Below are 21,398 nucleotides of genomic sequence, written 5' to 3'. Positions count from 1 at the left end.
TGGGAAGATGTGTTGGGATACACCAGGCTCAAACATCTGCTAAAATGCCCACCCCCTCAGGTGCAATAGATGTAAATAACCCTGCAGGGAAGGAATGGGACTTGTCTGATGGAGTAGGGGTGGTGGTTTCCTGATTGTTTTCCAAGTATTCTATCCTATTCCTATTCTATATTCTGCTATATTCTATATTCTCTATTTTCTCACTATTATATTATTCTATATTCTATTAATTCTATTCTATATCTATTTCCATGGCTATTTAGTTATTAGTTTTCAAAAGCCTGGAGAAGAGAAGGCTCAGGGGGGACTTGGTGGCAGCCTATAAGGGGTGCACCAGGATCTGGGAGAACAGTTGTTTACCAGGGCCCCTCAAGGGATAACAACGTTTAACGGCCACAAACTTCTGGAAGGCTGATTTAGACTGGACATAAGGAAAAACTTCTTTACAGTCTGAGTGTCCAGGGTCCGGAACAGACTCCTCCCCTCTAGAGGTAGTGCAAGGACCTACTCTGGATTCATTAAAAAATGTGGATGCTTATCTTGCTGAGATCATTTGACTCTAGCAGACTTCCTGCCACGGGTAGGAGGGCTGGACGCGATCTCGCGAGGTCCCTTCCAGCCCCTAATGTCTATGAAATCTATGCAAGTCCAGGGCTGCCTCTTGGTGTTACAAGCTGGACAGGGAGATCTCCCATACACCCAGCATGGAGCTGCCCAGCACAGTGAGGGTTTGACTTCCAACATGCCCTGGATCCTCTCAGCTACAGTGGGTCTGATAAACCAGTCCCCAGCTACACCTTTAAGAACAAAGCCACTTACTCTGTTTGGACCAGGCTCTCCAAAGGCAGAAGGGGATAAAGGCCACGATGATGAGGACGATGGAGCCCAGCACTACCCCTACGATCAGGTACGGCAGGTCGCTGGAGCGGGCCACCATGGCCCCTGTCCCCAGGCCACTTTGCCCACTGCCAACTGGTGGGTGCTGCTGTGGGGGCACTGTTGGGGGCGGCAGGCGACCAGGCAGCCCAAGAGACTTACGAGCTGCAAGAGGAAGAGACAGGGTTAGAAAGAGATGTGTCACCCAGTGACAAAGGGCAGCTACATGGGAGGGGACAGCCCCACTTGCAGGGTATGTCTGTCTGTGCTGCACACACTGCAGGGCAATGTAGAGACACCAGAGCTAGCACAGGACCACACACAGTCCAGCTGTTGTAGCACACAGCTGTGTGGGCTAATTCACTGAGATCCAGGGTAAATTAGCCAGTGGGAGTTCTGTGCTGTGGACACTAGGTAGCTTCCATGACATGAGTTAGCCTGTGTAAAGCCATCTGGGGTATCGCTATGCTGCCCTGCAATGTAGACATATCCTCTGTGTATGGCTCCCACCAGCTACCTGAGCCCACACAAGTGGCAGTTGACTAGATATTACATATTGTCATATTATATATCAGTGATAATTATAATCCTCATATACAAGTGATTAGAATCACTTTGTCACGAAAATGGCAGCAGTTTGCCATTGCCCACAAACATACACAACAATTTAGGACAGGAAGTGAAGGGGACTTTTGCATCCAGTGAGAACAGTAGGAGAGAGGTAAAGGAGCCTAGAGGTAATGAATATTCTCTGGGAGGGCAGGAGTCTCTTCATCTGCACCCTTTCGCTTAGTAACGTGATCCACTCACATGGCTCTACCTACTCTCTCTATAGATAGGTCATAAACGTAACTTTCTATTCCTAAGCTGTTTCCTTCCTCTAGTGCCACATTACACCAATCTGCCCCCTTCCCAACATCTTGTCTCTGATATGTTCACTGCCAACTTGCAGCAAATGTGGCTAAAACAAACTCTCCCTACAGTCTGTGTTGCTACTGACACCAGCCCTCCCCCTCCCAGTCACTCAGACTCTGGGAAGTCACTTTTGACCACTCAGCTCTCTCACCTCACATACCTAGACTGCTGTTTCTCCTAGGAGAACCCTTGAAAGGCCAGCCACTTCAATCTATCCTGAGAACAATTTCTCCCCCCCCACATCTTGTTAGTCTCCCTGACACTGATGCTGCCCCCATCAGTCCATCCACAGTGAGACAGCTAAAATCCTCTCTCACACATTCGACTGACCACTGCACTGAATTCCTCCATTGTCCCCATCTTCTCCATGATCCCTAGTTGAGATGGTTTCGTCTTCACCTACCCATCTCCATCCTTCCCTAGTCATCTAGTTTCCTTCTCTTACTGCACTGCCCAGCTGGTTCCTCTGCTGCACAGATGACACTGGCCCTGCTACCAATTTTATCAGATCCTCTCATACACATCAGTGCAGGCTGCTTTCCAGCGTCCTCAACCACTGCTCTGTTCAACCTCTACCTTCTCTTCAATTTAAAGCCTACTAAAAGTATCTTTCCTCCAAGGGGCCCACTCCAACTGATCTAACTCACCCTGGTCACGCACCATACTATTATTACTTCTCCAAGTACTTTTGGACAGCCAGACAAGGTATGTCTGTGTCTCATTTGCCTGCTATTTCTCGCCTTTGACCAGCGTTGAACAGACTGTGGGAGCAGGGGTTGTACCTCCCCCATGAGTGTGCACTACAGGGGAGCAGAATTTTTTCAGTGACCTGCAAACTCATAAAAAAATTGAACACAAATTTAGGTCCAAACAAAAAATTTGGAAAGGAAAAGAAAAGAGGAAAATGTCTAAATATTTTATTTTTATTTTCCCATCTTTAAAACAGCAAGCAAACAAAAAAAAAACATTGGGATTTTTCTTTTCAAAGTGACTTTTTTTAAAGGGATAAATAAACCAAACCCACAACATTCACTTTGGGCTGAACAAAAGGTTTTGGAGCAACCAGAAACAACACTGAGGAGGGGGAGAGCCTGATAGGTTTTTTAGTTCATTGATGAAAAACAAGCTATTTTAAATTAATGTTGATCCAGAATATATCGTTCAGCCACCAGACCGAGCCAGTCCATCATTTCAAGAGCTCTGCTGCTTATAGCCTGTAGCATATTGGGGCTGTGACCATCAAGAAGGCCCCTCCTAGAGCTGAACATGGGGATGGAATCAGTACAAGCCATGCCTCATCTCCAGCCATGCCTGTCTGTCATTCATCCCTCAGCTGTTTTACGTAGGCTGTAAATTCTGGGCAGGGACTGCCTCCCCACCCAGCACAACTGCTTACCTTTGGTTTCGCAAATCATCACATTGCTGAATTCACTTTCACCACCCTCATTGAAGCACTGCATCTTAATGTCATATGAGGTCTCTGGCTGCAAGTGGCTGATGGAGTGCCAGTACCGATCACCTGGAGAGGGAATGCAGGTGGCTTGGTTACAAAGCAATAGAGTTAGAAGGGATCATAAGGGTCATCTAGTCCAAGGGTGGCCAACCCACAGTATGTGTGCACAAGTGGCACGGGCAGCCTCTGTGTGTGCTATGTGGCAGATTGGGGAGGAACCTGAGATCAGAGACAGACAGCAGAAAACAGAGCAGCAGATGGGGTGGGGAAGGGGACTGGAGTGGCACGTGGAATGCCTGTCATAAAGGCTGGCCTCCACTCATCTAGTTCAACCTCCTGCATAAATGCTCCCTCTGATTGCAAGGACCAGCTGCATCCTCTCTGGCCTGGGGAACTGGCAAATACAGAGCAGTGTATCTCCACACTCAGGCTGCTGGCTAAAGCAGAAGTGCACTGGATGCAGCTCCCCATCCGCACCTTACTTTGCCATTCCCAAAGAAATCGTGGCTTTCCCCAAGAATGAACCTTGCTTCTAAGCTTTGCTATAACCTGGCACTCCTTCCAGAGCAGGTCCCTCCTGTCAGATGACACTCTCAGTGGGAAGAAAACCACCCCTCAAGTGACAGCTGGGGCCAGTCTCACCTTCCACTACATCCTTCTTGTAGTCACTGTCATTGTCACTGTCAGTGGGGCGGTAGTAGATGTAAAAGCCGTGGATTGGGGTGTTGTTGTTACTGGCTGGGACGTACTGCAGGGAACCAGAAAGCAACAATTAGCAGACGTGTCTGTGTTGCTGAACTGCCTGCTACTGGAAAAAAGTTGCAGGGAAGCCTCTTCTTGCCCATGTTGCTGTTGTATAATACTCTAGCAGCTTCTTTAAGAGCCTGGAGACCCCTCTATTACCTCAGGATCTTTTGTGCCCTTCCCTGAGAACTACAAAACAGCTGTGACGCCGCAGGGTTGAATTTGTCATGAGTCAGTCCATTGGTACATCCAGCCAAGTGTTCAGTACATTGCCTGCCATATCTGACTGATAATGATTCCAAGGAAGGTAAATGATGTGTTCTGCTCCAACAGTGGATGCATCTGATCAAACATGGGACCTTGTGCCATTTACCCAAATCTTGCTAAGTCTAAGCATTCTGGCCAAGCTGCTTCCTGTGAAGAACTGGTGGTCACTAACCACCTACAGGAGATAGCCATCCCCCATCCCTCACCCCACTCACTGGCCATTGGCTCTGTTTTTCCTAAAAGTATTTCACACCCTCACCATCCATGAGCTATAGCCCCTCTGTTTAAAGAACAAGCAGCTGGCAGTGCAAATTCTCCACAAGGAAACATGGCTAGAGGACACTACCTGGGATGAGTGCCTCTGTCTCTACGATGACAGAAGCACAAAGACCTGTCATCCTTGGCCCTCATTAATATTTCCACATTAATAAACTACGGCTCTTCCAACTGCATCTTGGCCTTGGAGGTTCCCAGGAGGCACTAAAACAGAATCCCCCAAGGGGTAGGTTGTAGCTACTATTTAGCAACAATACCTAACAGGTTAGTAGGGCTGGAATATTATGGTAGCTTTGACACTCCAGGAAATTTGAGAAACAAGGGGTTTTTTTGGTGATATCTTTTACTGGACCAACTGGATCATTGAGAAAAACATCTCCCAATGATACACACATACAGTTGGTCCAATAAAATATGTCACCAACACCTTCCCCCCTTTGCTTCCCAACAGATTAGGACAGGAAGTGAAGAGGGACAATGTCCGATGGAAACCACATGGAAATGTAAAGTGATGCTAGCTACTCACACAAGAATTTGGCTAGAACAGCAAGATTAACCATCCACTTCTCTTATAAATGGCCAAGGCCCTAGCTTCATACCCCACCTGGAAGTTGGCACATCCAGCCATACGGTGCCCCAAGCACCGAGCTAGACCACTAGCTGGCACAGAGGACACAGATTTCTTCAATAAATCTCCAGCAGAGATTCCTAGATCCATCAAGCTTCCCCACCCAAGCACTGATGAGGTCTGGCCCTGGCTGGCTAGAGGGAATGGCCAGTATCAAAGGCCAAGCCAAGAGGGCGACAGGTTCCAGAAGGGAAACCTGGGGTTTATCTTGCCAACCACCCAACCCTCACTCATCCCTCCCCATGTGTAGACCCAGATCCACTCTCTTACCATCCACTTCAGCATGATAGTGGTCTCATTGATGGCATCAGTGAAGGTGATGTAAGGTCCGGCAACGGGGCGTTCATATACGCGGTTACTGAAGCCTGACACCACATAGGGCCTAGAGGCAGCACTGGGTTCACTCTCCCCCAGTATGTTCAGAGCCCGAACACGGAATTTATAGGAGGTGCCTAGTGGGAGAGATGGAAAGCCATAGCAATGAGAGAAGACTGGGGCTCTTCAATTTCAGGAGCCATCACAACAGCCAAATTAGGAAAAGCTTATGTCTCTTCCAGAAACCCGAGCACTAAGACATAATGCAGAGAGGGTACTGCTTCCCTTTTATACCAAAAAAAAAAAAAGGAGTTGGCTGATTTCTGCTGTGTCCCAAACTCAGGCCACTTCTTTTCTCCTAGGGGGCCTGGCTGGATGACCCTCAGGTTGGTGCTGTGAAATTTCACCATCCCAACAGGAAATGATAAAAGGAAGTTGTGCACCCTCTCAAGGAAGCCCACAGCCCCGCCTATCTGGCAGATCTCACCAGGCTGGCTGCTGGGCTTCCTTTTGCTTGACGAAGGTGCTTAAATACAGCAGCACCATGCATGCCATAACAGATGGCAACCCACCATAAAAGCAGCAATTCTCCATGGTCATTCCCCATGGTCCCCAGCAGGCGCTGGGGGCAGTTTAATAACTAGGGCAGGGTAAGCAGGGTACCAGCCCTGGCTGCTGACTATTGAGGGGGACTGGAGAATCTGGGAATCTTTGCGATGGCGCACACATCCCTGCACTGCCCCTACCCAACCATAGGAGCTGGGCAGGGCAGTGTCACACCCAGCAGTGTATCTGTGGGAGAGAGAGGGGACAGAGCAGAATGGTCCTCTCCATACCCCCAGGGCATCTTTACAACAGCAGCTGCAGCTCTACACCTAGTAACATATGTGGGGAGGCAAGGGGGAACAAATGGGGCACTGGGGATGGTTCCAAGGGAACTCAGCCAAGGGGCTGCTGCTGTCTGAGCCACCGGTCTTTCTACAGTCACAGTTAGCAGCAGCAACAGCCTTCACTCGGCAGACAGCAGTGGCAGGTAACACATTCCTCTCTGGTATACTCCCCCGCTCCTTCTGCCCTGGGCACTGAAGGAGCTCATTACACACCTTTGGGTGGGGGATGAGAACATGTCCTACCTTTCTCCAGGCCTGTGATCTCCACTGAGAGGCGAGAGGGAGGGATGTCATTGGTGGCCAGCACCCAGTCTCCAGGCTTCTTCAGTTTCTTGTACTCCACTCGGAATGACTGGATGGGGAAACCTCCATTCCCACGGGGGATCCAGGTCACGTAGACAGACGTCTCTGACGCCATGGATATAGTGGGACGGTCTGGTGCCTCCGGAGCTGTGAGGAGCAAGGCAGCACATCAGACAACCTGCCTCTCTCTCTCTGTGCCTGAAGGAGCAACACTACCCTTTCCTTGTCTGAAGTAAACTTAGGTGGGAGATAACCTGTTGCCTTTAAGCAGCAACTACCCCATCGTAAGCAGCAAACACACACACACACCAATGTAACATATGCTGCTTCAGGTTTACCCCTGCTTTTCTCTCAGGGTACTTCTAGACCAGCTTTAGGAAATTTACATTGCTTTAGGGTTGCAAGGTGTATATCTACTACTTTTTATATTGGTGTAAATGTATCATGCATCTAAGCCAAAGGGTTTGGGGTGAAAAAGAAGGGTACTAGGATGGGTAAAGCATATGGGGAGAAGGGTGTGCACACACACGTGTGCATGTGCACATGTGTGTCCATGCATACATGAGTGTATCAGAGTAGATGCTATACCAGTCTCTTCCATTTTTTCTTTCTTATCACCCACACAGCCCCCTCACTCACTATCTTCAAACCATTTATCTAAAAAAAAAATCACTGGTTTTCAAGGGACGTCTATGTAGAGAAGACTTGACTGATGTGGAGGCAGTGGTTATGGGGCTGTGTGGGTGATGATGAAAAACAGATGGAAGAGGCTGATATAGGAAAGAAGGGAAAGAAGAGACTGAAAGAATGCAAAGGAGAAAGAGAAGGAGTTTAGAAAGAGTTCTAAACATTATAAACTATGTAGACATAACTCTGAGGGAAAAACCACTAAGAATGGGAGGAAATGATGGACCCAGATATGAAGGAAGTGGAAAGAGAAAAGGAGTGAAGGAAGGGGAAGGGAAAGGATGGAAACAAAAGGGAGCTACAAAGTCAAGAAAGTTCTTCACAGGAAGTGTAATAGTATTGTTCACTGGCATGCATGTCAAACAGGATATGAGATGCAATGAACAGGACCAGCTTGGTTGGGCTGGGGCTAAGACTGAAGATATCCTAAAGCAGTGAATAGCCTGTGCCCCTTTCTGCACAAAACCGCCTCTACAACTGGCACTCAATGGCCCCAGCAAGCCTTGTTATGCACTAGGACCCACAAACTTAAGCTTAGCAATGTTGAGCCTTGCCCTATGACTCACTCTCATCCCGATACTGGCTGGCCTCAGATTCCAGGAACAGAGATGGCAATCCCCACCCTGACTCCCCACCCCACTCAGGCAGGGTCTTACGAGACAGCCGGCTGTTATCTGCTTGGTTGCTGCTCTGCGTGCTAGTGCCTGGGTCATCTCTCTGGACCTGCTGCTCTTTACTGGCGACAATCTCGGGTTTTGGTCGTCGGCCTAGACAAGAAAGAAGCAGTGTCAGTGCCACAGCTGCAAAGCAAAGTGTTATAGTCAGGGGTGTCTTTCTCAACACTCTGTGGGACAATGGGAAATTCTCAGCCACTCTTTGTGCATCTTCTAAATATGCCAGTATGCGAGGAGCTCCTCCCAAGCCTTGACCTTCTCATACCCCACTTTAAACTTGCCAGTGCCCTGGGAGCCTGGCCTTTGAGGTCTCTAGCTCCCCGCATGCTAGAAAATTTATACAGATGCTTTAAAACTAACGTGCTACATGTTCGAATTAAATGTGGAACATCTTTGCGACTGGTTTGTCATTTCATTGATTGAATATGTGGCATGTTATAGTTTATCATGCGATTATCACTTTAGGTAGACCAATGATTTCACAGTACTTCTAGCAGTAAAGCTGATCGACATTTTTCAGATCTCCAACAATTACTTGTTTTTTCCTCAATTAAAACTATACATTATTTCTTTCTGAAAAAAATGTATACTTTCTCCATCAGCTGGACCTGAGAAGATGGCAATTATTACTATGTAGCTGCATTTCACAGAGGCCTAACAACAGAAAACAGAAAGGGCTTGCCCAGACTCACATAGCCAGTTGCAGGTAAAAGTAGGCATGGAGTCCCAGGGCTACTCAGATCTATGTTTTAGTCTGCCTCCCACCTTACTCATTTTCCCCAGTATATCTGGGGGTAGATGTCTTTCCACAGCAGGGACCTGGGGGGCTCTACATGCTGAAGAGAAACACAGCAAGTGTGATCTAAAATGCAATGGCAGAATGCAAGGCATAAAAAGCTAACTCTAAAATGGTATGCCATCTCAGGTGGCAGGAGATAGTGTCTCAGTCTATGCAGGAAGTTCCACCCAATACCTAGCAAAAGATTTGACTTTTACCTGTCCTGAATGTCACCATGGCTGTCTGCCCCTCCCCGGCACAGTTATAAGCTGCCATCTCCACTTCATACAAGCTCCCAGGATCCAGTTTAGTCAAGATCAGGCGGTGCTGTGTAGCTGGAATGTCCCTGACTGTCCAGTTTTCTGAAGAGTTCATAACCTGATGAAATCAGAATATAGGAATCACTGGCCTGGAGCTCTGGTTTGCTCTTCAGGGTGAATTTGGCTTTTGGCTAAAATCTAAATTTAAAATTTGAAAAAAATTTAACAAAAAGTTTGGAAACATTTGGACTGCTTTTCTCCCCTGCTGTTAAGTAAGTGAGATTGTCCAGTCTAATTCTGGAAAGCTAAGAGGCCCAGATAACTCAGATGCAGGTATCAAAAGCTTCTAAATGTTGGGATACTTTTGTCAAGTCTTCAGCTTCCACTGAGGTTCACTCCATGCTGCTGTTTATCCTCTCTAATTTCACCCTACCTTAATCGATTCTGAAAGATACCTAGCTCTGTAGCCATTATGAATTTCCTTTCTTGGTGCTGCACTTTAAAAAGCTATGGCTTCTTCTCTGTCTACACTATGCAGAGAACCTATTCCACCTATCAGGCACCTATCTGGGATCCTATTCCACCCTCAAGTCCTTGAAAAAACATTAATGCACTCGCTTTTGTAATGCACATCATTTTACTCTCAGGACTGAGTCACAGAAAGAAGGAAAAGGAACTTGATCACCCTTTGCGTGAACTGTTTGTTAGGGATGTGAGCAATGTAGACTAGAATCACACATAGGTATCTAAATCCACTTAGGCACTTAATAGAATCTGGCCCCATGTCATCATTACAATGCAGACAGTCAGACCATGCACTGATCTGCCATGGTGCCTTCACCTTCTATTATCCTCTCACTTTTAATATTAATACTGGTTTGCTCTGACTGAAGGACTGGTTATACCACGTGTCTGCAAAAACAACCTGTACCATTTGTGTTTGCTGTGTGCAATCTACCACTGGAAAAAAATCAGGGTACCATTTGCAAAAAGTGCTTAAGTGCCTTAGAAGCCTATGTCCTCTTGACTTCCTATGGGATCTAGGTTCCTCAGGCCTACCTTCTCAAAGGCTCCAAGTACTTGGTCCCTTTCATTTGAACAGGAATTAGGTACACATCCACTTTGCAAGTCTGGGCCCAAGTCATTTTTGTGACTGCTACATCCATTTCCTGCTGTGCAAGTTGCTCTGGTTTTTTTTAGCTGATCAGCCCCTTTGCACTGATGTGAATAGCAATCTGCTTGCAGGTCACAATCAAGCCTGTTCAGAACCAACATCATATCTCTTGTATTATGAAATGAATATATCCCCATTGCCACCACCCTGTGGATACCAAATCTCCATATATAGCTTTTTGCTTCTCCTCTGCCATCAAGTAAATGAATACCATGCAAGGAAGTCATCCACAGCATGTGAAATGCTGGGAGTGCCTCCTCCAGCCATTGCTGTTATGGGGCCTTAAACTTGCCTCTCCTACCAGTGTAGGGAGTTCCCATTAACACTGACCAACTGTTACTCAGTAAAATTCACCACCCAGCAAGGAAGATAGGATTCTGAGTCCTGCTCCCAGCCCTACATGAGCTGTGGCTGATTACCCCATTGGTGCGTGAATGGAGAAATGAACTCAAAAGACCTCTGCCACCCATAGACTCCCTGGGGCTCCTCTGAAAATCCCAGCCTGTAGTTATGGAGAAAATTCCTGTCCTGGCTAGTATGGGGCTTAAAGACAATCTATGCCACTTAAAGCTACACTGTATAGTATAAAGAAGAGGGTGTGGTCCTCTAATTTAATAGTAAATTGATCTGCTTAGCAACAACAGAGCAGAGTTAAGGTTGTGACCTGGTCTTGGGCATTTCCTAACTGTTGAAGGCCGAGCTGTACAACCTTAATATTTGATCGTCAGCTTTTTCTGTGGAATATGACAGCATGCGGCTGGAGGCACAGCATGAAAAAATGCACTCTAGTCAACCCCTCCCCTGCTATCTTTTCCAGGTGCGGAAACAGAGCAGAGGGCTGTCAGAATGCAAGGTATTCTGGGAATCACAGTTCTTTAGAGCAGCAGTGGAGTTTGCTGCTGGCAAGCAAAACATTCACCCAATTCTTTTGTTACTGAAGCCCATGTACAGAGGTTAAAGAATTTGCTGAATCTGGCCGCAAAGAATGGCGTCAGTTCTCCCCTCAGCAGCAGCAAACCCCATTGCCACTTTACAGAACTAGACTCCCACAATGCTTTGCACTCCATATCACCCATTGCCTGCACCAGCTGTTTCAGTAAGTTTTGGCAGTGCAAGGCAAGGCAAGGCAGATAGCAGAGGTAGGCTGCAGCAACCAGACCCAGGGTGAGGTTTCCCCTCCTTCCTGTCCTTGTGCCCCTCCCCTTAGACAGTGCCCCCGGCACATACCCCACCACATCCACCCCACATTAAGCTACTGCGTATGGCTAAGGCTTCCAGAAGGACTTTGAAACACAGCTTCGTTTTTCAGCAAGGTCTGGGTACCCCAAATCAGAGGAGGCAATTTCCTCTTCCCCTTCCTCCCCGATGGCAAGGATAATATTTTGCAGGCACACAGGCAGGACACCTAAGTGACCCTGTACAGAAAACAGCATTGGCAGTGCAGGCAATGTGATGAAATGGAAATGCCAAGACTCCACAATATAAATCATCTTCGGAATATCTGACACTGACTGATTAACTTCTCCCTGGCTTTATTTCTATTACCAAGTCTGTGGGACTGCAAGAAGTCCCTGAAGGATGTTACACTTGAGCAAGCAGGGGCGGGTATGTGTGGAAAAGGATATTAAAAACAAGGATAATGACTGTGTAGGAGCTGAGCTGCTTAATGGGGGGTGGTAACTGCCTGTCCATGCTGGAGCGGGAAAGGGTGGGGATGCTGTCAAGAGGGGAAAAAAAAAATATTCTGCTGCTCCTAGAAACTCCTTTATTGCCTGTAGCAGCTGCAGTTAACACGAAAAACCATTTTCCAACCTGTTTTCTGTTTCGTTATCTGGGTTTATTAACTTTTGACACTTCCTTCAGGTTGGACAGTGAAAATAGGCTGGGCTGTTTCACCCTCCACTAGCAGGGGGCCTGATCTCAGCAGTGCTCAGCACCTAGATCTCACTGAAGTCAAGGGGACCTGCAGGGATTAAGCGCCTCTGCAAGCCAGGTTACAGGGGAAGCACAATGCCAGGCTGTGGATTCTCAGCAGAGTGGAGCATGTTCTCCCCCTCCTTCTCTCCCACCCTGTCTCCCACCCACACACAGAATTTTTTTAAACATCTCTGTAAACCAAAAAACAAACAAACCCATTTCTATTCATATTAGTTTTGCTTAAACTAGGGTCTCCAAACACCCAGTGTGGAAATATCAGCAATCTAAGTGTTAAGCCCTATATGCAAGGACCTAAAGAGACAAGAGAAAGAGTCTCCAGCTGAGAATTTGGACTACACTGAAAATGTATTAGCACAAATGGCAGTGACCCTTGGTGACCCTCCCTGCCCTGCAGACCTTCCAGGTGAAGCACTGAAAAAACCAACAGAATGAGGACAAACTGCAGCTTGCAAGCTCAGATCACGCACAGAATTGGTTTTGTTACATGATACGAAGTTGGGAGGAGAAGGGGTTGTGGGCGGGAGGGGGTGAATCTTGTCCTGGCAGAAAGGCTGGACTTGATGTTCCAGTGGCATTCTTAACTTGTCTGCTACAGTCTCATGTTGACATCTTCTTTGTTTTAACTGGCTGTTTAAGGAGACTGTTAGCTTAAACCCTAGATTTAACTAGATTTAAGTTTTGTTTAGAAAAAAAATCAAAGATGTGTGCAGGAATTATAAAGCTTTATATTGCAAAATGTTTTCATGAAGTTAAACAATTCCAGGAAACTGTGCATGCATCTGTTTTAATTGAAAACCTTCCTTTGCAAGGACTGTGAATCAAAACACACCACAGTGTATAGTAACCAGAAGGCAAAATCAAAGTCATCTACTGTAGTTGCCCAACCATGCTGAAGGAAATGTAACAAAAAAACAAACCAACCCCACACAGAATTTACAATTTTTTAAAAAAATCCCCAGTTTTCCAACTAGCAAGAACTTTGTAAATTAAAAAAAAAAAAATACATTTTTGTTTCAACAACATCCCAAAATTTTAGAGTGGCCACTGGACCTGTTGATTTAGGGCTTAAGACACTGGCTCAGATCCTCAAAAGTAACCCTTCTGGGCTAGGGGACAGCTTGCCCAGACAGGGTTCCTGCTAGGCATATTAAGCTAACCTTATAGATAAGGCCAGAGATTTTCTATCTAGTCTGCCCTTGCCACACATGACTTGATCAGTCAGATCCAGGAAACGTAGTAACAAAAGCAGGGGGACAGTAAGTACCTCATATGAGAAACCAAGCATGCACATCTACGGGAGGAGCAATGCAAAGGGCAGTACCTTGCGATGCTTCACAACATAGTAGAGAATGGGGGCCCTGCTGTCATGCCGGGGTCTCCAAACTAGCTCATAGCAGTCTGTCTTGGATGTCCTTGGAGAGCTCAGGATGATGGGGGCCTCTGCTGGAGACACTTGTTCTCTGTTAGTTGTGCACTGGAGAGAAGCAGCCAGTGGGGTTGGCCCCGGTGTTGGTGGTGCGGCTTTATCATCGTCAGTAGAAGTGGGTGTTGGTGGCTGAGCTGAGCTCAGCTTGGAGTCTCTCCAGGGATTCAGAGTTGCTCCTAAAAGACAAGTGGGGATGGAGCGGTGGAGCAGGGACACAGAACAAATGCCACTGGAAAATTACTGGTGGACACAGAGATATTAAGAGACTACCCACCTTCCCTGGGGGAGAGCAGAACTGAGCCTCCCAAAAAGCCCAATTGTGCCAAAGGCTGTCAGAGTGGGTACTCTGACATCTTAACATGAGGCAAAATGGGGCAAGTATTTACCGCATTAATTGCTCTGTGGGAACTACCCATGTGCACATTCTTACTGTGCAGTAACTTGAAGCTAATTTGGGTGCAGCTTAGCCCTCAGTGACAGAAATCCCTATCCATTGCATCCAGTAGTAAGTTGTTCCTGTGCCCAACAAGGGCCAAGTTTCACATTTAATTCTGCTTAAATCAAGCTCTTCACACCCTCCCCCCACATCCTACCTTCCAATAATAATGGGACACATGGAAACAGGAGAGGGGCCTAAACACAGGAGAAGGGAGCCATATACAAGCTCTGAAATACCTCTCTTCCTACCGACAGTCCCAGTGGGGTCCCATACGCCTATCTCGGGAAGCAGGGAGTACTTAGGAACACAGCTTGTGAGATAACACATTCCAGTGAGAAAAAGGGAGCTGGGGATGCCCAGTAAATCAGGGATGAAGGTGCCAGAAGAGCAAGACAGCTGAAATGCAAACAGGATGAGCAAGGAGTGACTGCCCTTCTATGCTCTCCAGGGCTCCAGAACCTGATTTGTACATTGGCCCCTTTACTTAAAGCCCCAGCATCTGGGCTGCCGGATTCCTCTGAAGGCTCACCTGGCCGAGCAGTCCTCAGCTGCACCATAGCTTGTGCACTACCAACTTCATTCTCAGCCATGCACTGGTAGATCCCATCATCTTCTGGCCCCACACTCACCACACGAAGGGCCCTACGGGACAGCCGGAGGCGGTGGTTGGAAGATAGGGGCATGGCATTGCGCAGCCACATCACTGAGGGCTGGGGGTTCCCTCGCACCTCGCAGGTGAACTTTGCGCTCTGACCCCAGGGGATGATCTGTTGGGACAGCTCCATGGTGACCTCGGGAGGTTCTGTAGGGCAGAAAACAGTGAACAAGAAGCCCTGGTTAGCTCTTGTGTGAGCACTAGCGCAACATGATTATGATCCAATTCATTCCCTTCAAGCAGGAATCAAAGATGATGGGTCCTCATTCAACCAAAGTTCTCCTCCTCCCATGAGGGCTGCACAGAGCTCCCCCTTGTCCAGTCTGCTCTTTAGTAGCTCTATGAGACCGAGTGTGGACAGTGTCCACACTCAGGCAGTGATAAACAATTGCCTATCATTTTTCACAGAGGAAAATCCAACACCACTACCAAGAGGTCCCTGGGGTTTCAAGAGATCAGCTCCTGGATGAAACAGTGCGTTAAAATGAAACCGGGGTAAGTCTGAGATGATGCCTGTCAGAAAAGAAAAACTTTGCATGACTATGCCTGAAGCTTCCCTTCTGAAAACTTCTTCCCTCCCTATATGGAGCCTCCTTATGCAGAGTGGGGAGAAAAATACTCCACTAATGCCTGCTCAGGTCTCCACCATGCTGGGCAGTGTCAGATACTATAGTAAGGGGCACCCCAGAAAACGCTGTGCTAGATACAGATAAATGACAAGAGATGGGACTCCCTTGGGGAACTCTCATCCTTCTAGCTCATGGTGGAGCCCTCGGATGGAGGATGCATGGTTCCCTGGGACAATCCACAAATGTGGACACCAGTGAGGAGTGTTTCACCTCAGCTTATACAGTGCGATAGGGAAACACTTTCCTCTGAGAAAGGCAACAAGGGAATGCCCAGGCTCTGCTAGGAGGGAGGGACGACAGGCTGCAGCAGGACTCACCGAACACCTGAACGTTGTAGAATATGAATGCAGCTCCAGCCTCGCCCACCCCATTGTCTGCCATGCAGCTGTAGCTCCCAGAGTCCTCCTCATTAGTGGTGTCGATCAGGAGGTTGCTGAGCAAGAACCGGGTCTTGTTGTAGCCAGAGACATTGGTGCCATCCTTGGCCCAAGTGACCCGTGGAGGTGGGATCCCACTGGCCACGCATTCCAGGATGAGGCTTTGACCCTTGGTGACGATGATGGTCTGAGCCTCTGTGGGGTAGATTATCCGAGCTGCCTCTGCCATGGAGCCTGAGAAGGACACAAGAGAGTACTTGCCTGAGGCAGCAGCACCTCAGATTGATTCCTCTGGACAAGAGGACAGACAGGGGTACCCTCCAAGCTGAGAAACACGGCTGGTCCTAGGGAATCCATCCACAGCAGATACAGTTTAGCAGAAGGGTGCAGACTCTTAGCTCCCAGGTCAACAAAGTCAAAATATTTTCAGAGGGAATAATAGTTCCCTAGTCTACACTGACACAGACAGCAGGGGTAGCACAGAGAGTAGACTGCACAGCCTTCTGCTGTCAAAAATACAGTACTAAAGTAAGTTTGCCTGATCCTAACACTGCCAGTCCATGAAAAAAAAAGACTGTGATACTAGAACACAGGTGCTGAACAGACAAACACTCAGAGGTCAAGAAATACCAAGATGAAGGAAATTCATGCAAAGAAGGGATAGCTAGGACGCCAGGGACCACAATTTTTTTAAAGGGAGCATCTTACGTCGCACACGGAGCCTCTCACTGGAGACAGAGGTTTTCACTTCTTGGGTCACGGGGTTGTAGGCAGCACATTTGTAAGTTCCTTCATCTTCTTGACTGGCATTGACTATCTGAAGATTCCCAGATGGCATAATCAAGTAGTTGTCTGGAAGGAAAAAGAAGAGAGAGAGGGCTTTTAGCCATGAGCATAGCCAATATACCCAAAAGGATGGGGTGGGGTGGGGAGGGGGGCAAAGGTAAACAAGGAGGAGGGAAAGAGAGGGGGATGGGTCAGTGACAAAATCTGTCCTCCTGGAAATTATCCTACTCCATCTTGGAACCAGAGCAAAAAAAAGAACGAACGAACTGGGAAGGGAATGAAGCCTCTCAGGAAGTTAAACTACTGCACTTACAGATGACAGATGGACTCAACCAGAAGAGTTCAGATCTGGCTTGCAAAACTCTCTTGGGGTTCAGAGCTGGAGCTCTGTTTCAGACCCACCCCCTCTCACTAAACGTGCTAGAGGAATAATTCAGAATAAAAACCAAACTGGGACATGTTCAATTCATTCTGTTTCCTTTTTCTTTTTGTAAATCATTGTTGACCCTGGATTCTTAGGCACAGTGCAAAGGCACTGTGCTCAGCAGCTGGCTTGGGATAACAATAAATATCAGGCAGAGGGCAGAGAAGGAAGGTGGTTGTGCCAGACTAAGTACACCTGCTTGCTTGATCTTGGAAGCCAAGCAGTCCTGGGCCAGACAAAAACATGGATAGGGGCCCATAATGGAGCCCTGAGCACTTTAGGAATAAGCCAAGGTGTTTTGGTCAAACACTTGGTGAATAACAGACCACAGTAACTGAGTGGATGGCAAGACTTCATAGGACCTCAGTTTCTGACGGATGAGAATTAAAGGGACGCCATGGATGGGAACTTGCATGACTGCAATAATCTGTAAGGACAGTTAATACATTGCCAAAGGGTGTGAAGAGAAGGCACAGCTCACTGAAACAGAAACAAACAGAACGGTGGATCCCACCTCCTCGTCTCTGAATGCATCGTACCTCTGGAGGACTCCAGCCACTCATGGTTCACACTATAGCGCACCAGGGCCTTTGGATGGCTTTCAGGCAGGTCACAGGCAATGATGGCTGTGTTCCCTTCATCCACTTCAATCACATGCTGGCCATCAAATTTGAAGTCTTTGAGATCTGTTGAAAGGATGGTAACAGCAAGACGCAGTAGTGAGGCAGAGAACATAGGTTTCAACGGGACTAAGCAAACCTTCCAATACTAAAATTGGAATAGAGTATACAATAGGGAACAAGAGAATGAAGGACACAAATGCATATGAAAAGTGACTGAGATAAACCAGTGCATCAGCTGTTCTGCAGTAGCTGGCTATGTGTATAATTTTACTCTGCGGTAAATGACTGCTTACCACTAGGTAAGTCTATATGTTCATTAATGCACTGTAGCTGCTGCACAATGAATTTAGTACTTCCTTAACAAAGTACTAACTGAATGCACAGGAACTACATTTACTGTGCAGTAGTGCTGGTGCACAGTTTTTTGTGAGGGTTACTGTGCAGTAGCTTATTAGCCTGGCTTTTGACTAGCATGCAATGAGCAGTATTATTAGGCTACTGCAAAGTAAGTGCCTCATGTAGATGCACCCACTGTTTCAGAGGCCTAGGTTACAATGGCTTAAATTACACTCACAACAGGGTAAGAGCAGGCACAAGGAGAGAGACTACAGAGCAGCTGACATGCAATAAATCCTCTCCCCCATTTATCCCAGATAACTAGTTACCATATTTACTTGAATAGATGACTGATTATAAGACACCCCTCCCCCCAGTAATTAGATTCTATACATGAAAAATTTATAAAATTTGTTATAATTTTACAGACACAGAATCTAATGATTGGAGGTTTGCCCTGAATTTTTCCCCCTCCCACTGCTACAGCAGGGAAAATAAATCTGGGGGGTCAGATAGCCCTTCGCTTTCTGCTTCCTCCCAACCCCAACCTTTTCCCCAGTAGTCCCTTCCTACTGTCAGACCCGGCTCTGCCTGAGCACATCGAAGTAAGGAGCAAATTTAAAAATGATAATCTTGAAATTAAGCAGGGCTGTAGCAATTTGTATATAATACCCATGCACTTAGGTAACAAGCATCAATTCTGGATAAACTTTTTTTTTTTTGGACACTGCTGCAGTTTCAGCACAGGTACTCCACAAACATATTTTTGAGTGACACTTTGGCACCTACTTGTATGTAATATAAACTGCATGATACTGCTCCAAAGCCAAAGGCCTGTAATTTATCACATAGCTAACTGGGGTAGGCCCCCGAGTCAAAAGCATTTCAAGCCACGTTGACCCCATAGTTCAGCACTGCTCACGATGTACGTGTACTTCAGATCCTCCCCAAATAATCTGTGCACTAATTAGCCCCCACTCACAACTGGACCTGGGTGTTCTTGTCAGAAATCCTGGAACGCTCCAAAAATATACATGCAGATAGGGCTCAGGGAACCTAATCCGGCTTCACCTCATAGAGGGCAGGGCCCCATTAATCATATGTGCCAGGCCAAGAGAAGGGACAACAGAGGGATTCTAGGTGAACTGTATGCAATGTCATGCTGGGGGGGGCTGCAGTCAATAGGTACTACCATATGTCTTATTCAGATAGGTTGCACTAACCTATCCCTGCGGTAAGTTCCCATCAGCATTTTTGGCACCAGAGCAGGTGTTGGAGCTTGCTTTGGCCTTACTGCATGCTAGTTTAGTACTTCAGTACCTCCAGGCCTGGTGCTTGATCCCTTCCAGGGGAACAACTGCCCATTTTTTTTAAGGGTCATGCAGTAAATAAATCAAATAAATAAAGATTTCCATGAGCATGTTTGCCTAATATGGACCATGTGTTTTATAGCTGTGCTCAGTGTTGGGTGCATTTAATCAACTTCATAGTTAGTTTTCATGGCTGAACACATGCTGCTTTTGGCAGCAGTTTAGTGATAGACAGTGTATTTAGTTATATTTCATTGTATGTGATTACAAGATGAGGGGCTTTTTTCCCTTTTTCCCCCAAGCCAGCACCGGGGGGGGGACACGACCTTGTCTTGTATTTGAATAAATACAGTAATTAAATGCATGTATGAGTACATGAACAGCAGGCCCATGTAGTCTAGGAACTCAAAGAACTGTATGATAGTAATCAATTCAATTTTCTAGCACCCCAACACAGCCGGTGTGGACTTTGATGTCCCTGCACACAAGACTAGCTTGGTGCAGAACATTAGTCAAGTTTGGGTCATCTTTCTGGCGCAAGGATTAAACCCTCCATGGTATACAACTTTCACCACCTTAGGCTTGGAGTCAGAGCCTCCATTTTATTGTGATCCTGGAACAGATTAGGTGTTGAAGTGCTGCCCTCAGCAATTACTGGAACCAGCCTGTTTTTATTTTATTTTTTTAATTTCTATGACTGAATAACTCCAAAAACAGCTCATCATGAGACTGTGAATAAATTATTTCTTGGCAGTGTCTCGGCAGGAAATATTTTAGCTAGAGAAGGGAACTTATTGAGAAACTTAAAAGCAAATGAAAAAGAGGTACAGAGAGGGTGCCATTTCAAACATAACGGTAGCACTCTACCAAGAAGCTATAACAAGCAGGTTTAACATCGTGAGATTAGTCCCTTCCAAGAGGGTACACAGGATGGAGAACGCAGAGGAAAGAGAATTACTGTGAACACTTGGAATATGATTATGGGTAGAAAACAATATCCTCTTGATCTGCTCCTTATGAGCCAAACACTATCCTCTTTCTGTGAACCAGGAGGAGATGGTCTTAATTTAGCAAAAAGGGGATAATGACATCCCAGAGATATCACACCACGGGGCTTAATTCATCAGTGTCCATGAGATGCTTTGAGATCCTTCAAGGCAAAGTATTGGAGATAGGTGAAGTATTCGCTATCCAGATCTTCCCTCCGTAGACTGTTTTATCTTCAGATTATGTCTTCGCTGCTCTGCCACACTTTGCTAGGAACTTTAACACTGAAGTAGCTGTGGAAGACAAACTTGGCTCTGTTGTACCCTGCATGTCCTCAGCGATAATGCTGATTGCATAGTTTGAGAGCACCACACTACACATGGGACAGGAGCAAAGACACCAGGGAAGAACAAAGAACTAGATGATGAGGTATAAAAGCCATCATGGACAAAGCTTAAATGACCTACTGAGCTCCTGGATAGTATGATGAAGGCTATAGGAAAACTCGAGACCATATGATTAGACTGATGAGTGCAGGAGGACAGATTCAATAGGTTTACCCATAGTACTTTGGGACAGAAGGGAAAACAAGACTCTTACTGCAACTCACAAACTTGAAAGACTTCCCCACTTGCAAGCAAGTGGGGAAAGAAATAATACGGAACATGAAAAGAAAGAGGCTTCTTCAGAGCCCACTTTTCTGACTATAATCACGTCACACTCTTCTGTTGCTTGAACAACAAACATCTCCACACATGGGATTCATGCCCGGGTCAAATGCTCTACAGCCAAAGGCTGGTTAACCACTAGATTACTGTGATGACCTGATGTTCTTACATCCTAGTTTGCTTAGTGGAAGATGGTGGAGGTGGGGATGGTATTAAAAACAGAACACAGCTAGCAGCTTCTAAAAGCAGTTCTGCACATGAAAATTAAAATGGTTGTTACCAAGACTGGAAAATAGCAGGAAACAGAGTAGTCAGGAACTGGACTTTGTCCCAGGTCTTTTCTCTGCTAAACCAGTTACCAGGCCCAGTCCCTTAGTGCACACCACATTCCTGGGGGCTAAACAACTGAGAGAAGGGGCCTTGAAAGAGAATGAGAATAGCAGACGGAGAGAGGTGGATCAGGTTTCACAGGGAAAGCATTTGACGTGACACCTGCCTGTGCCTGCCTGCTGGTACATTTGAGAAATCCATTAGGAGGAAATGTTTTCACAGGGCTATTC

At 46.6% G+C, this 21,398-nt stretch overlaps 1 protein-coding gene across 3 annotated transcripts in view; it reads right to left on the bottom strand.

Annotated features, from left to right (window-relative positions):
• BOC (BOC cell adhesion associated, oncogene regulated) overlaps positions 1-21,398 on the bottom strand; it is a 97,817-nt gene that overhangs the window by 4,821 nt on the left and 71,598 nt on the right. For all 3 annotated transcript variants that reach the window (XM_019526844.1, XM_019526846.1, XM_019526845.1), the window contains 12 exons: positions 17,454-17,600; positions 16,413-16,556; positions 15,645-15,938; positions 14,573-14,845; positions 13,500-13,780; positions 9,025-9,184; positions 8,011-8,121; positions 6,608-6,814; positions 5,430-5,611; positions 3,887-3,992; positions 3,188-3,310; positions 820-1,041 (listed from right to left, as the gene is read on the bottom strand). In XM_019526844.1, coding sequence (XP_019382389.1) covers positions 820-1,041; positions 3,188-3,310; positions 3,887-3,992; positions 5,430-5,611; positions 6,608-6,814; positions 8,011-8,121; positions 9,025-9,184; positions 13,500-13,780; positions 14,573-14,845; positions 15,645-15,938; positions 16,413-16,556; positions 17,454-17,600 — 2,250 coding nt within the window. The remainder of the gene's footprint in view (positions 1-819; positions 1,042-3,187; positions 3,311-3,886; positions 3,993-5,429; positions 5,612-6,607; positions 6,815-8,010; positions 8,122-9,024; positions 9,185-13,499; positions 13,781-14,572; positions 14,846-15,644; positions 15,939-16,412; positions 16,557-17,453; positions 17,601-21,398) is intronic.

The sequence above is a fragment of the Gavialis gangeticus genome, unplaced genomic scaffold (genome assembly GCF_001723915.1).
Source record: "Gavialis gangeticus isolate Ggan-Ray unplaced genomic scaffold, GavGan_comp1, whole genome shotgun sequence".
NCBI classification, from domain to species: Eukaryota; Metazoa; Chordata; order Crocodylia; family Gavialidae; genus Gavialis; species Gavialis gangeticus.
The sequence above is the reverse complement of the archived record's forward strand: the minus strand, read 5'-3'. Positions and strand labels throughout refer to the sequence as shown.